Here is a 14,218-nt window from a genome sequence, read left to right on the forward strand (position 1 = left end):
GCAAGATTTTATTTTGCCTGTGGTTTTAAAGAATCAGTGTACCAGTCCAGTGTCCAACTGGTATTGGCAGCGGTAAACCATGCACGGATACCCAGGAGCAGTCCAAGCAGGTATGTCCTGTACTTTTATTCAGCAAGGCAGCAAATAAATAGTTTCATTGCAGGAGGGATTTGTATATTAAGTCAAAAGCATAAATAAACTAACTGAACTAACTTTCCCAACACAAATTAGCACAAACCTTTTTAGGCCTCATTCACACCTATGCGTATTGTAATATGCGCGTCTGTCGCGCGACCGTCACGCGTTTTTTTTACAAGGCTACTTGGCAGTATCCAAATGGAAAACGCCCTACAAAACGGACCAATACGCAGCAAAAACGCTCCGGGACCTTTTCATGCGTGGGCCGTTTTGTAGTGCGTTCGGGACGGGCGGAAATACGGACAGGTGGGAACGATACCATTGACTACAATGCTATTTATTTTTTTGACCGTTTTGTAGAGCGTTCATCGAGCGTAGGACGCGCTACAAAACGCTCAGGTGTGAATGGGGCTTTAGTGTTCTGTCAGCAGGCAGGCGTTTTGCCCAGCAGCAGGCACCCACAGCAGAGAGAGTGAGCCCTGCGTATCAGTCAGCTCACACATATAAAAGCCTGTGGACTTCACAGGCTTTTATATGTGTGAGCTGTACACCCCTTCATGGAAACAGTATTCCCTGATGGCAGTGGCCTCTCATCACACACTGCCACACTGCAAAAATGGTTCAAAAATGGTTTGTTGAAAACAACTAGTTGCTTGTGTTGACTTGGCCTCCAAATTTTTCAGGTCTCAGTCCAATCGAGCATCTGTGGGATGTGCTGGAAAAACAAGTCCGATCCATGGAGGCCCCACCTCGCAAATTACAAGACTTAAAGGATCTGCTACTGATGGCTTGGTGCCAGATACCACAGCAAACCTTCAGACATCTAGTCGAAACCATGTCTTGATAGGTCAGGGCTGTTTTGGTGGCAAAAGGGGGACCTACACAATATTAGGCAGGTGGTGAACAGGACTTCTGGTTGCTTGAGAGTTAATAGTAACCCCTAAGCTATTGAAAGTTCTCTCTCAAGTCCGCTCCTCTGCTCAGTGAGTGGGTGCAATAGCCAGCCTACTATTGGCCATCTCAAATTGCAGTAGCAGGCTGGCTATTGAAGCCCCGCTCACTGAGCGAAAGTTCTCTCTCAGATCCGCTCCTCTGCTCATTGGGCAGGTGCAGTAGCCAGCCTGCTATTGGCTATTGCTATTTAAAATTGGTAATTACAGGCTGGCTATTGCTCCCCATTATTTACATTCTGCTGCCGACCGTGGAATCTAGCCACTTCTGCTGCCGTCTGTGGAATTCACAAATAATTCGGTTAGCAACTAAATACATTTTTTTTATGTGCATCAAACCACCGGCAAAAATAAAAATCGAGGACATATTATGTCATAATATCATGTGGTCCTTGGCAAGTCTTAGAATTGGGTAAATACAAGAACACGTGACGTATTAAACCGTGTCATTATTTATTTTACAAACATAAATCCAAAACGGAAAAGTTATTCATACATTGATCTAATGAGCATAACTCAATTCAGAATGAGAAAGCTGGTCGGATGACCAGTGAAATGTCTTTAAGAAAAATACAGCAAGTCCAGTTGCCTTGACTTATTGTTTACAGATTTAACAATCAACATTTACAGCCAATGTTCTAGTCATATTCTTTAGTGTCAGACAGGGTGCCCAGATGCACTCCCATTTCAGAGCATCTCCTAAAATGTACTGGATCCAACATGGTATTTTGCCAGTATGCGTGGACACGATAGTCAATAGTACATTGGAAACCTTTGTTGTATCATCTGCCTAAAGTCTGAATCTCTATACATTATCCAGCTAGTCCGAGAAGGGGGGACCATCTGTAATCTGTTTGGTTTGCTGCAACCAGGGGCTCCGTGTGCATAATGTCGATCAATATATCGGCCCATTTCAATAGAGAGGGTGGCAATGTCTCTTTTGGCTTTGGATATAGACCCTGGTAACCTGAAATAAGAGTCACCTGAGGTGTAGGTCTGATGATGGAGGTGCACATACTGTACATTTGGTTCAATAACGTGGCACATAACGCAATTAAAATACATTGATAGCATTATCTCTCTCTTCTATCCTCCAACTTTTATCACCTTTTCAGATTTAGTTTCTACTTTATGAATTTTCATGTACTTCACTTCCATGGGTCACTGACATTTCAAAGCACACTCTCCTGTTCAGCCAAGCATGCAGTATGGCATAATGTATACTGACTTCAGTTACTTAAAGTGACATTAAACCCTCAGATTTTTTAACATAAACCAATACTGTAATGTAATTTTGGGATCATATATGACTGAGCTTGTATAACCCACAGATCATTTGTACTTTTAAAAAACCCTTATTAGGCCTCAAATAACAAATACGTAAAAAGAAAATGTGTATTGTGAGTATTGTGGTGATTGAATTTTGTCTTGCCTATCTCTGTCTCCATAGGTTTAATATGCAGGTACCCTGAAGAAGATTATGAATCCTTTCCTTTGCCTGAGTCTGTGCCTCTCTTCTGCTTGCCCATGGGGGCGACAATTGAATGCTGGCCATCCAACAGTAACTATCCACTTCCAGTCTTTTCTACGTTTGTCCTAACTGGAGCATCTGCTGAAAAGGTACCAGGAATTCGGATGTGTTATATCTGATACACAACTTGTGAAATTACCTTCAGGCCTTGTTCACACCAAGCGCGTTCCAGGAGCAGAGCAGTTATTGTCTGGATCCGCCCAGCTGCGTGAGTGACAGCTGGCTCTGCCTATCTAGAGGCAGAGCCAGCTGTACCCGCCCCCTCCCCCGTCCGTTCCGCCAGTCAGCGCTGGAGGAGCGGAGAGGGAGGAATCCAGCCCCTCCCCTGTCACTGCAGAGAGCCGTGACAGGATCGAGAGGTAAACGAACGCTGGTATGTGTTCGCTCACTTCCCGATCTACTGAGCCGACCTGTGACAGTCTCATTGTCGGAGGTCGGCTAGGACAATGAGGTGAGTGAAAAGCACTCACCTCATAATTCTCGTATAAATAAAGTGTCATGCACATGTGGTGTATTATTTTAAATGGATCAGCTTACTCATAGACTTGCATTATGAGAAGGAGAAGTTGAGTATCGTGTAACTCTGCAATGCAGGAAAACAATTCTTTACATATATATTGGGGAAATAAATGAATAAAATGTCAAAGCGGTCCATAATTCTTCCCTAAGTGACATCACAGGCCTCTTCTCAAAATATCACCACGAAAACTGGGATGAGCAGGGCCCTTCTAACCCTCTAGTATTGAATTGTGTTTTTTGTATTTTTCATTTTATCACAACACAGCGCACCAATGATTTTTATCATAAGTTGCTTATTTACAGTTTTGCGTTACTTCATTTTTTATTTTATTTTTTACCGTTCTGCAAAAAGGCACAATTTAAAATGTACACTTTTGTTATTTATTAACAAGTATCAATGTATTTATTATCAATACAGTTTTATCTTTTAGATTTAATCTGAATTATTTTTTTTTGCACTAATACTGATATTTTTTGTGTTTTTTCCCATTTTAATTGTGTATTTTTATTGGTTTAATATTGATTTGACAAACATTTTCAATAGAAAACCCCATTGGGATTTAAAATAATAATCCTGCATTCAGGAGGCAGCAGTAGCACCTCCTGAACGCCAGGCAGCTGCTACTCCACCGCCCTCTGGAAAGCAATCCATTGTGCATTGTTTTTCAGAGGGCGGTGGAGACTGACACCCCTCTGAGCGAAAACGTGAAGCTGGATAAATGTCTTTCTCAGTATGTGTCCCTCAGGAATGCCTTTCATACAGTCGTGCCTTTCCATGGTGCAAGCAGGCTTATGTGAAAGGGGGAGAATCTGATGTGAAAATGGGGGGCTCTAATCTGAAGAGGGGGGCTTATGATGTGAAAGGCGGGGTTAATATGAAGGAGGGATCCCGATGTGAAGGGGGAACCACATTTTTTTGCATGGTGTCCCCACTTAAAGTTCATAACTGAATATCCCTATCTGGGATAAGGGTCTGCTATGGATTTTGTAGGTGGCGCACATCGTTTTTTTACATTTTACACTGGGGTGCCTCAAGATTTTTAATACCTTTTTTAAAGGGTGCCATGAATGAAAAATGGTTGGGAAAAGCTGGTCTATCTGCTTGGAAACTTCTCTGAAGAATTCTGTAGAGAGGACACTTGAAGTCAGTGAGAGGCAGCCCTGGAGCCTCTGTGCCACTTCAATGATGGCCCAGCCTGCACAGCATCTGAGGGGCCCGGGGACCACCAACATTTTCTCGTGGTCCACGGACCACCAGTTGGCGACCGCTGTTTTTAGTTTGTGCATCAGTTATTCCTGTACTTTGATGCTCTGATAGCCCCATTGTGCCTGAATATATGGACTTCGGCCTGACTAGTAAGTAGTAGTGAAACATGGATCCTGTTTACATTTAAGTAAGCTGTGTAAGCTTAGGGAGGGAACCCTCGTATTTCTATACAGAAGAGACCAGCGTAGGTAGAAAATCTTCTCTTTTATAGTGAAAAGGTCCCTTTTAATTACCTCAATTTATTTCATAGAGACTAGATTCCTTTGCCTAATATTTACATATGTGACCTCTTCTTTCTCGTAGGTGTATGGAGCAGCTGTACAATTCTACGAGCCGTATGCTCCAGAGCAGCTCACAGAAAAACAGAAAGCACAGTTAGGAGTGGTAACCAGTGCAGAGGGAAAATTGGATCCCTGCAAAACCATCCACGCTTGCAAGTGCATCTGTATTCTTTCTCACTGGCCTTTCTTTGATGCTTTCAAGAAATTTCTCACTTTCCTCTACCGTTATTCCATCTCTGGACCCCATGTGCTCCCAATAGAAAAGTAAGTTATCTGCGTGAGAGGCTTTAAATTATTAACTGACAATGTCTTGTTCTGTCTGCCCGCTTGAGTACACACACTCTTAAAAACACACCAGAGCACTCTGACATCTAGTGTCAAGCTATTACTTACTCACGCATGGTGCATATTGTCTTTCAGACCTCCTTTGTAAACCATAGTAGTGACTGTCTTTTAGGGTCGACTCTTAATGTGTATAGTCCAGCAATGAAACGATCGCTAGCATTGTTCAAATTATGGATTGCTTTACCGATATCTTACATGCTGTTCTGATGTATTTCATGCATTTTTAATCGAGAATTATATATTTTCCCCCCTTTCATCTAGACACATCTCCCACTTTATGCATAAAGTTCCATTTCCTTCTCCTCAAAGACCAAGAATATTGGTACAGGTAAATATTCCTTAAAATGATAAATGACTTTACCTGGTTGCTGGGTCCTCAGACTTCTGTTACTTAAACGTAATATGGCAAGCAACTTAACGTGCTATACACTAAAATATTCAACTGGTTCATCTTTTGCATGCAGGCATGTGTGTCCTTATAAATACTATTTTGTTCTATGTATTTATTAACGCAAATGAAATATATTTTAATGCAAATGAAAAGTATTGAAATACATTATATACATAACACCAGTGTCCTGCATGTATATGCCCAGTTTTAATTAAAAAAATAATAATCTGTAGTTACCAGCAAATCTACAGTAAATGTGTATACTTGTACAAGTACATCATTTACTTCATGAAAAGTCAACGGTGTCCTCTTGCACCAGAGTTAAGCTACCTTGCGGCATGAAATGGAGGCTGGGCATGGAAGTATGACTCACTTGTCAAAGGTTGTTCCATGCCTATGTTCCTTATCTGATTAAACAAACCGCATTTATTGTTTTGCATCATTCTGAAGTGGCATCTGGCAGCCGGGTGCTGGACCACTTCCAGCACTGAATTTCCTCTTTGCTTTGCTATATTTTAGACAAAATAGGGCCCTGGGCTACACGGAAGAGAAAGTGGGAGAAAAATAAGCCCCATTGTGGGTGTCATTGGCAGCAATAATAACCCCCAACATTGGTGCTCATGGCAATTGGTGTCAATGGGAGCAATAATACGGTAACACTGCGCATCTGTGTCGTCAGTGGGAGCCAAAATAAACTCAATCATTGATGGTCAGTGGTAATAATAGTAATGGTGGTCAGTGACCCCAGAAAGAAGCAGGCCCCAAACCCCCTTTTTATTAGTGGTCTGTGACAGTAATAATTAACCCCCTCCCTACCCTTCCTTTCTCTGGTGGTCATTGGCAGTAATAATTAATCTGCTTCAGCATCCATTTCATAGGTGGCCAGTGGTTTTCCTTACCAGATCACATGCTCCTGTGCCACAGCCTCTCTCCTCAGCATGTTGGGCCAGGACTATAATTGCACTACTGGGAGTAGATCATCCGGTTCTATAGTACTGCAGTTTTTTCAGTGCTGGAAGTGGTCCATCACCTGCCTGCCATTCTGCACTGGTGCGCAGTATCCTGGGTCCTGTATGACAGCCTGGGGGAAAGTGTCCCAAATCCTGGGACACTTCGCAACTGTGCATATGTAACACATATGTATGTTTGCTCTTACCCTCGGATGTATTCATTCCTCCCTTCCCCAATAACCAGATGCCACTTCAGGATGATGTAAAACAATAAGTGCTGTAGTTAATTGGATAAGGTACACAGGTATGGAATGATCTTTGACAAGTGGGTCCCGTCCAGCCTCAATCCCGTGTCTGTAGGTAGCTGAAGGTGCAAGAGGACACAGTTGACTTCTCAAGAAGTTAAGGATGTATTTTCTTTTATTTCCATTGAAAGCTTAACTAGCTACTGTGTCTAGAAAGAAGACCAATATTACAACAGTAATTGTGTTGCATATACACTATATTGCCAAAAGCATTGGGACACCCCTCCAAATCATTGGATTCAGGTGTTCCGTGAAATTTCCTTGCTACTAAATATTCCACGGTGGTATTATAACAAAGTGGAAGCATCTGGGAACAACAGTAACTCAACCACAAAGTGGTAGGCCACGTAAAATGACAGAGCGGGGTCAGTGCATGCTAAAGCGCACAGTGCATAGAAGTCGCCAACTGTCTGCAGAGTCAATAGCTACAGACCACCAAACCTCAGATTGGCATAACAATGACGCTGTGCAGCTTAATGGAATGGGTTTCCATGGCCGAGCAGCTGCATCCAAGCCTTACATCACCAAGTGCAATGCAAAGTGTCGGATGCAGTGGTGTAAAGCACACCGCCACTGTACTCTAGAGAAGTGGAGACGTGTTCTCTGGAGGGACGAATCACGCTTCTCTGTCTGGCAATCCGATGGACGTGTCTGGGTTTGGCGGTTGCCAGGAGAACGGTACTTACCTGACTGCATTGTGCCAAGTGTAAAGTTTGGTGGAGGGGGGATTATGGTGTGGGCTTGTTTTTCAGGGGTTGGGCTTGGCCCCTTAGTTCCAGTGAAGGGAACTCTTAAGGCATCAGTGTACCAAGACATTTTGGACAATTTCATGCTCCTACCTTTTGTGGGAGCAGTTTGGGGATGGCCCCTTCCTGTTCCAACATGACTGTGCACCAGTGCACAAAGCAAGGTCCATAAAGACATGGATGAGCGAGTTTGGGGTGAAGGAACTTGACTGGCCTGCACAGAGTCCTGACCTCAACCCGATAGAACATCTATGGGATGAATTAGAGCGGAGACTGCGAGCCTGGCCTTCTCGTCCAACATCAGTACCTGACCTCACAAATGCGCTTCTGGAAGAATGGTCAGACATTCCCTTAGACACGCTTATAAACCTTGTGGACGCCTTCCCAGAAGAGTTGAAGCTGTTACAGCAGCAAAGGGCGGGCCAACTCAATATTGAACACTACGGACTAAGACTGGGATGCCATTAAAGTTCATGTGCATGTAAAGGCCGGCGTCCCAATACTTTTGGCAATATAGTGTATATCTAAATGGGACATAGATGTTTAAAAATAAAAAAAATCTTTATATTTAAAATCCATAGTGTGCCCGCGTGTCTATATTTGGTTTAATTTGCCTTGATAAAGCCACAGCTAAAATCTTGATGAATCATAGCTGCAGTAAAATCGTTCCAGCAGCATCTGGGCCCTGTCTGGTTTTATCCCATTCTTCCCCTCTAGCTACAAAGCTCAGCTGAAGGTGCAGCACCTGTGTTTGTATGGTTTGCTTGTTGCATTGTTTGATATGATGTGATCCACACTAATAAAATGTTCTTTATTTGCTGGTTCTCAGCCTGTATGATTAATCTTTTGTGCATTTCTAACCCTTTTTTGCTCTGCTGAGTAAACACAATTTGCTGTCTCTCCGAATAGCTTTCCCCGCACGATACCTTGATCCTCAGCCAGCCTGTGTCCTCACCGCTTCCACTGAGGCAAGTACACATTATTTGGCTTGAAACTGGGAGCTCTGTGCGCAGGGAGTCCTGCTGGGCGCAGGGAGTGCTGCTGGGCTCAGGGACACACAGGTGGACTAGTGTAATTCCAGCTTCCATGGGATTAGCATTGTATAACACTGCACAGCTAAAGCTAATTGAACCTGATGGGTGCTGTCATGTGACAGGCATGTTTTCTAAGCCTGCCGGCGCAGAGTTTGGTTACTTTGGCAACCTCTTCTCCCGCAGTGCGACGTCTCTCTCCTTTCTGCGTATCACGGGACACGACTACCAGCTCTGCGACCAGTCTAGGATTTTATTCTGAAGTTCATTAGTGCACCAGGGGGGAAAAATGAAAGCGAATGATGTGTGGCTTGCTGCTATTTCTTGCTGTTGCATAATTAAGGCAACATTTACATGTAATTACTGGGAAAATGAATTAGCGATTGAATAATTATCTTTTTATTTTATTTTTTGCCCTGTTAGCTTGCCATCCCTGGCAAGGTCCCACGACCTTCACTAACAAACGACCGAGAGTAGTGTATCACATTTAATTAATCAGTAAGCTGCTTTGACCTTTGCTGCCTTGGTCGCTGGCCTCAATACATCTATAGTTCTTGCCCAATCATGAATTCATTACAGTTTGACATACCAAAAACAAATATTCTAGACATTGTAGGAGTTTTACATGTACCTTTTGGTGTGCATTCTATTAGTAATAGACTTTATTACCCCATTTTTGTAGCTTTATTGTGTTACACAACATTTAAAGGGCCCCTGTCACCAACCTAAAGTACAGAAAAAATCAAGTATTTTTTGAATGCTTACTTGCAGTGTTTTCCTTTCCATAACGAATTCTAATTCACTTGCAATGTGCCTTGGAGCTTGCCAGAAAATCTGACTACTCAAGGAAGAGTCAATTCCCACGCACAGCCCCCTCCCTCCTTGCACATCATAGACCCTCCTCTTCTTGGAGTGACTAAATACTGCCAGTGTTGGGCCATCTCCTTCCCCGCTCCCTACAATACCCTTTATGTAGCTGCAGGAGATGACGCAAAGGGGAATACCATAGTGTCACTTGAGTGACAGCTCTGAATCTGCTAGAGGTTCCGGCGTCACATCCACGATAGTGGTACCCAGCGGCAGTCACAGGCTCTTTTAAAGGCTACACAAAAGAGGCTGGTATGAATAACATGAATAAAATATGCTAAATGCATACATCTTGTGGAAAGGTTTTTGGGGAACTGTATGGCCTGGCATCAGGGTCTCTTTATGAGGAAAAGTATAGTGTATACTGTATGTGCATGTCTTATATCTTAAAGCAGAACTCTGGGAAAAATTATTCTTAACCCTTGCAGTGGGGCTACCCTTAGAACCTCTATAAAAATGATACATTTTAAGCTATTAGTGCTTTTTTCTTATGTAAAACTCTCTTACACACAGCGGAGGAAAATTTTCCACTCTGCTGCAGAACTTGGGCCCTGAGAATGCGGCGACTCTGCTGGTCTTTGCTGTCACGGAGCACAAAATCCTCATTCACTCATTACGCCCTTCTGTTCTCACAAGTGTAACCGAAGCCTTGGTCTCTGTAAGTACCTTTTACTGCTTTCCATTCCACAGCCAACTGGGTCCTATTCTTCTGCCTTTTGTAAAAGCTTTACATCTCCAGGAACCAAATGTGAGCTGGCGTTAATGTCATATTTATGAGTCTCCTCTGGATACTCCTGTAAAAACCCTGTTTTCAGACTGAATTTTACAGATTAAATCAATGACAATTTGGCTTAGTAAAAAATACTTTATAACTACTTGACAGCATGAATTCCTTTGTATTAGAATCTGTAACACTGGATAATAGCCGCTGCTTAGTGGTAGAGAGCATATACCAGTTAATAGGTCTGTTCACAGTTTGGGGAAAGGTTGTGCCTCATTAGTTACAGCTGGAGGATAGAAAAGTTTCTGTGAGCACAGTTTTTCTTTTTAACCCCTTCATGACATTGGGGCATTCCATGCCGTCCTGGAAAGCCTTTCAAGATGTTAGGGCGGCATGGAACATCTTAACTTCTATTTTTATAGCACCGACAATTTACACAGCGCACTATCATAACAGTCCCTGCTCTAATGAGCATACAATCTAAGGTCTCTATCTCACATGCATACATACAGTTCCAATTTTAGACAGGAGCCAATTAACCTTCTAACATGTCTTTGGGAAATGGCAGTTGCTCCTCATCTTTCTCCTGTCATATTTTTCAACAAGGGTGGTTTATGTGGACATATAGAACTGGGTAGCACTACAGAGAGAGCAATTGTTCTGGACTTATAGATGCATTTGTAGTACTCATGGGATGTGCAGAAAATGGAAGTGAAGAGAGGCATCATACATTAATGTTGTAGGTTTCGTTTTGGTCCCATGTGTATCGGAATCTCTGTACCTATAGAGGAAAAGCTTTTTCCTTGTTGTCCTTCTCTGTGTTCTGTCCTACCATTTCCAGCAGCCTGTACTTAACCCTTCGTTACCAGGCCATTTTTCCTTTTTCAGCGCTGTGATAGTTTGGCTGACAATTACTCCATCGTGCAACAGTGTAGCCAAATTAATTCTATATCATGAGACAGATAGGACTTTCTTGTGGTGGAATTTATTAAGCACTGGGTTTTGTATTTTTAAAATGGAAAAGAAAAAATACCAAAAAGTTTGAAAAAAAGTTTCCCTTTCTGTTAAAATCAAAATGCCAAGACAGTACGGGCACCCATAAAATATCCCCCTTTTAGAAAATAGATACCCCAAGATTATCTCATTTTGTGCTACAATTTTTTAGGAAATGAAGAAACATGTTGGCATTGAGGAAGTTACAACATGGGGCTTGGTAATGATGAGCTAGATACAGTACATCAGTTCATCAGGAGGAGAAAGGGATAATGTACAGGTTACATACAGAGGCAGAATAAAGGGGTTAATGTGCAAGATATGGGAGTTGAAGGATTAATATACAGGTCACAATACACAAGCAGGCTGGAGATCATAATTTAAGGAGAGGAGGGGAACTAAAGGGGCTAACAAATATCTCTGTCATTGTAAATGAATGTATGAATGAACTGCTGACCCATTCATTCATTCATTTTTCCATTCACAAAACACTACAATTTCTCTCCTTCCTCTGCTGTAAGAGGAAGCGGATAGATTTTCAGTGTATACATTATCATGTGACTGCTGTGATCAGTCAACGAAAAAGCAGGCTTTTAAAGAGAATCTTTAATTTGCCCATTTAGTGCAAGATGGAAGGTTCTCTTGCTAGTCCACCACTGCACCCACTGATGCTTACCTTTGCTGGGTATTGGGGTGCATGTAGCCTTTTCATATCACTCCCATGATGCAGCACTAGGGCCTGGAAAGCCTAGTACCAGGCCCAAACATGGTTATGTGGAAATTTGAGAAGATCACTTACCCTGTCCAAGCTCCTAGACAGACTGACAAAGCTTACACCAAGATTAGACCCACAGCTTGACAGACAGACAGACAGAGAGTGGGCAGGGGAAGCACAGCAGAGAATAGTATCGGTGAGTTGGCAAGCAAGTGGATTTGACACTATACCCTGAATAGACAGGTTCAGATTCTCTTTCATAATGCAATGCATTTTACCATTGACATCAAGGCACTTTACTGTCTATACCACGGTCGTAAAAGCACAACATTTAGTCCGTTCTTTTTGAGTGTGGGAGAAGTTAGATCGTGGGTGCTCCATGCAGATGCATGTAATGTTGAGCGCTCACAGGTTTTTGACTGTGATATTTACATAAAGTTCTTTTGAATGAAATTCTTTTTCAACTCTGCTTGTCTAAATATATCACCAACCGTCTCTCAAAATATCAGCCAAACTATCCTCTCTGCTCTTCCCAAGACCACCTACCACTCCCTTGTCAACTCCTCCCATGCTCACTTGCAGGACTTCTCCAGAGTTCTCCTACCTTCTGGAACTCTCTACCTCAATCAGTCCAGCTACTGTATCTCCTACTCTGTCTGCACTTAGGCGATCCCTGAAAACTCATCTGTTCAGAAATGCCTAGCCCACCTCCCACCTAACAACTGAAATCTTACTTTCACCATTAACTTACCCTTACACAATTATTACCTTTTGTATCACTTGCCCTTCCCTCTTAGATTGTAGGCTCACAAGCAGAGCCCTCCCTAATACTTTTGTCTTTAATTGAATGGCAACTGTGCTGTCTACTTTTACATTGCCAAGTGCTGTGTAAACTGTTGGCACTATATAAATCATATATAATATTTTATTTTGGGTTGCCTTCCTGCCATTACAGTCAGTGTTTGGGTTTTCAACATCCCATTTTACAATATCCTACGCCATGAAAATGCCACTGGCCCTTACAATGTGTGGCTCTTGATCCCCCAAGTGTTCCTTTTGTTGGCTGTATGGAAATGGTAGAAGCAGATTGAGATGCCTCCATAACCTTGTTTGCATAACATTAACAGGCTGCTCTGAAGCTCACGTTGCTGGATCTAATCCAAATGCAGCTTTTTGGAGCCAGCCTGTAAAGTATGAGGGAATAAGGCATATGGCAGAGAAGCTGATCGCTGGTTTGCTATTCTACTTCTGATAAAGGAGCATATTGCAGAGAGTTCAGCCATATCCAGTGAGCCAAAGTAAAAAGCCTTTGTCTAAAATCTGCATAGGAGAGGATGGATGAGCCTGCCATCAGCAAATGTTTACTCAGAATTTGAAGCTGATCAGGATACTTGTACCCTTGCAATGGGTCTTCACCAAACTACAAGGGTTAAAAGCTTAAGTCTAGGGGGTGGAGGAATAAGGCGTAATACTTTACCTATGCCTTGCTTCGGTAACCTTTCTCCATCTGTGCGGCTGGACCTCAAGCCTCCTCTCTAAGGTGCTCTGGCCAGCGGTGCACGCTTGCGTGAATAATTACAATCTAGGGCTAATAACCATGAATTGTACATGAGGATGGTGAGTCCCTACAACCCCAAGTATCTAAAGGTGCCCATACACTGTACGATTATGGTACGAGAATCGCGGGAAATCCCGCAATCGTACGATCGCAAAGTGTATGGAAGGCGTGCAAACGTTTCTACTGGACAGTCGCACGTCTTCCGTCGAACAAGCAGCCTTTAAAACCCGCCGAGAATCGTACGATTCTCGGCGGGTTAGTGGCCTGCTTGTCCGACAACTGCTGAACGTGCCGGTGTGCACACACTGCCCGTTTGCAGTCATCGGAAGTCCGCCCCTCGTTGCAGTCATCGGAAGCCCGCCCCTCAGGGGGGTGGGCTTGTGACGATCGCAAAGGAGAATGCAGGAACGAGTAATGAGAGCCGTATATGATTTGTATCATCTACTAAATTTTGTAAACTTTGTACAGCAATCTGATCCCTTTGATCCAATACATTTGTAAAATTTGGATCTATATAAACCAACCTATGTGAATGGCTGAGTGGATCAGTTTTTCATTTTGATATTTAAATCACTTTTGCTTTTCAAGTGCGCAAGACCATCTCATTGCATGCTGCTTTCCAGCAGAGAGAGATTGGGTTGTTTGAGCATAGTACTATTATTATTATATAGGATTTATATGGGGAAGAAAGGTGAGGTCTGAGTCAAGCGAGTGGAGTTTTTTGAGGAGCAACGGGTGGTCCACAGAATCAAAAGCAGCAGAAAGGTCTAATAGCAAGAGTATGGAATAGTGGCCATTGTTTTTAGCAGTTAGACAGTCATTGGTGAGTTTTAGGAGGGCGTTTTCAGTGGAGTGTATGGGGCGAAAGCAGGACTGAAACGGGTCCACAAAGTTGTTATTAGCGAGGTGG

The 14,218-nt window shown here is 42.9% G+C and overlaps 1 protein-coding gene across 1 annotated transcript in view; it reads left to right on the forward strand.

Moving 5' to 3' along the window:
- Positions 1-14,218, forward strand: part of DENND4A (DENN domain containing 4A) — a 97,840-nt gene that overhangs the window by 38,796 nt on the left and 44,826 nt on the right. Inside the window, exons 5-9 of the mRNA XM_018552844.1 lie at positions 2,539-2,708; positions 4,709-4,950; positions 5,293-5,359; positions 8,333-8,391; positions 9,835-9,979. Coding sequence (XP_018408346.1) covers positions 2,539-2,708; positions 4,709-4,950; positions 5,293-5,359; positions 8,333-8,391; positions 9,835-9,979 — 683 coding nt within the window. The remainder of the gene's footprint in view (positions 1-2,538; positions 2,709-4,708; positions 4,951-5,292; positions 5,360-8,332; positions 8,392-9,834; positions 9,980-14,218) is intronic.

This window comes from Nanorana parkeri, unplaced genomic scaffold (assembly GCF_000935625.1).
Source record: "Nanorana parkeri isolate BGI_ZX_2015 unplaced genomic scaffold, ASM93562v1 scaffold98, whole genome shotgun sequence".
Classification (NCBI taxonomy): Eukaryota; Metazoa; Chordata; class Amphibia; order Anura; family Dicroglossidae; genus Nanorana; species Nanorana parkeri.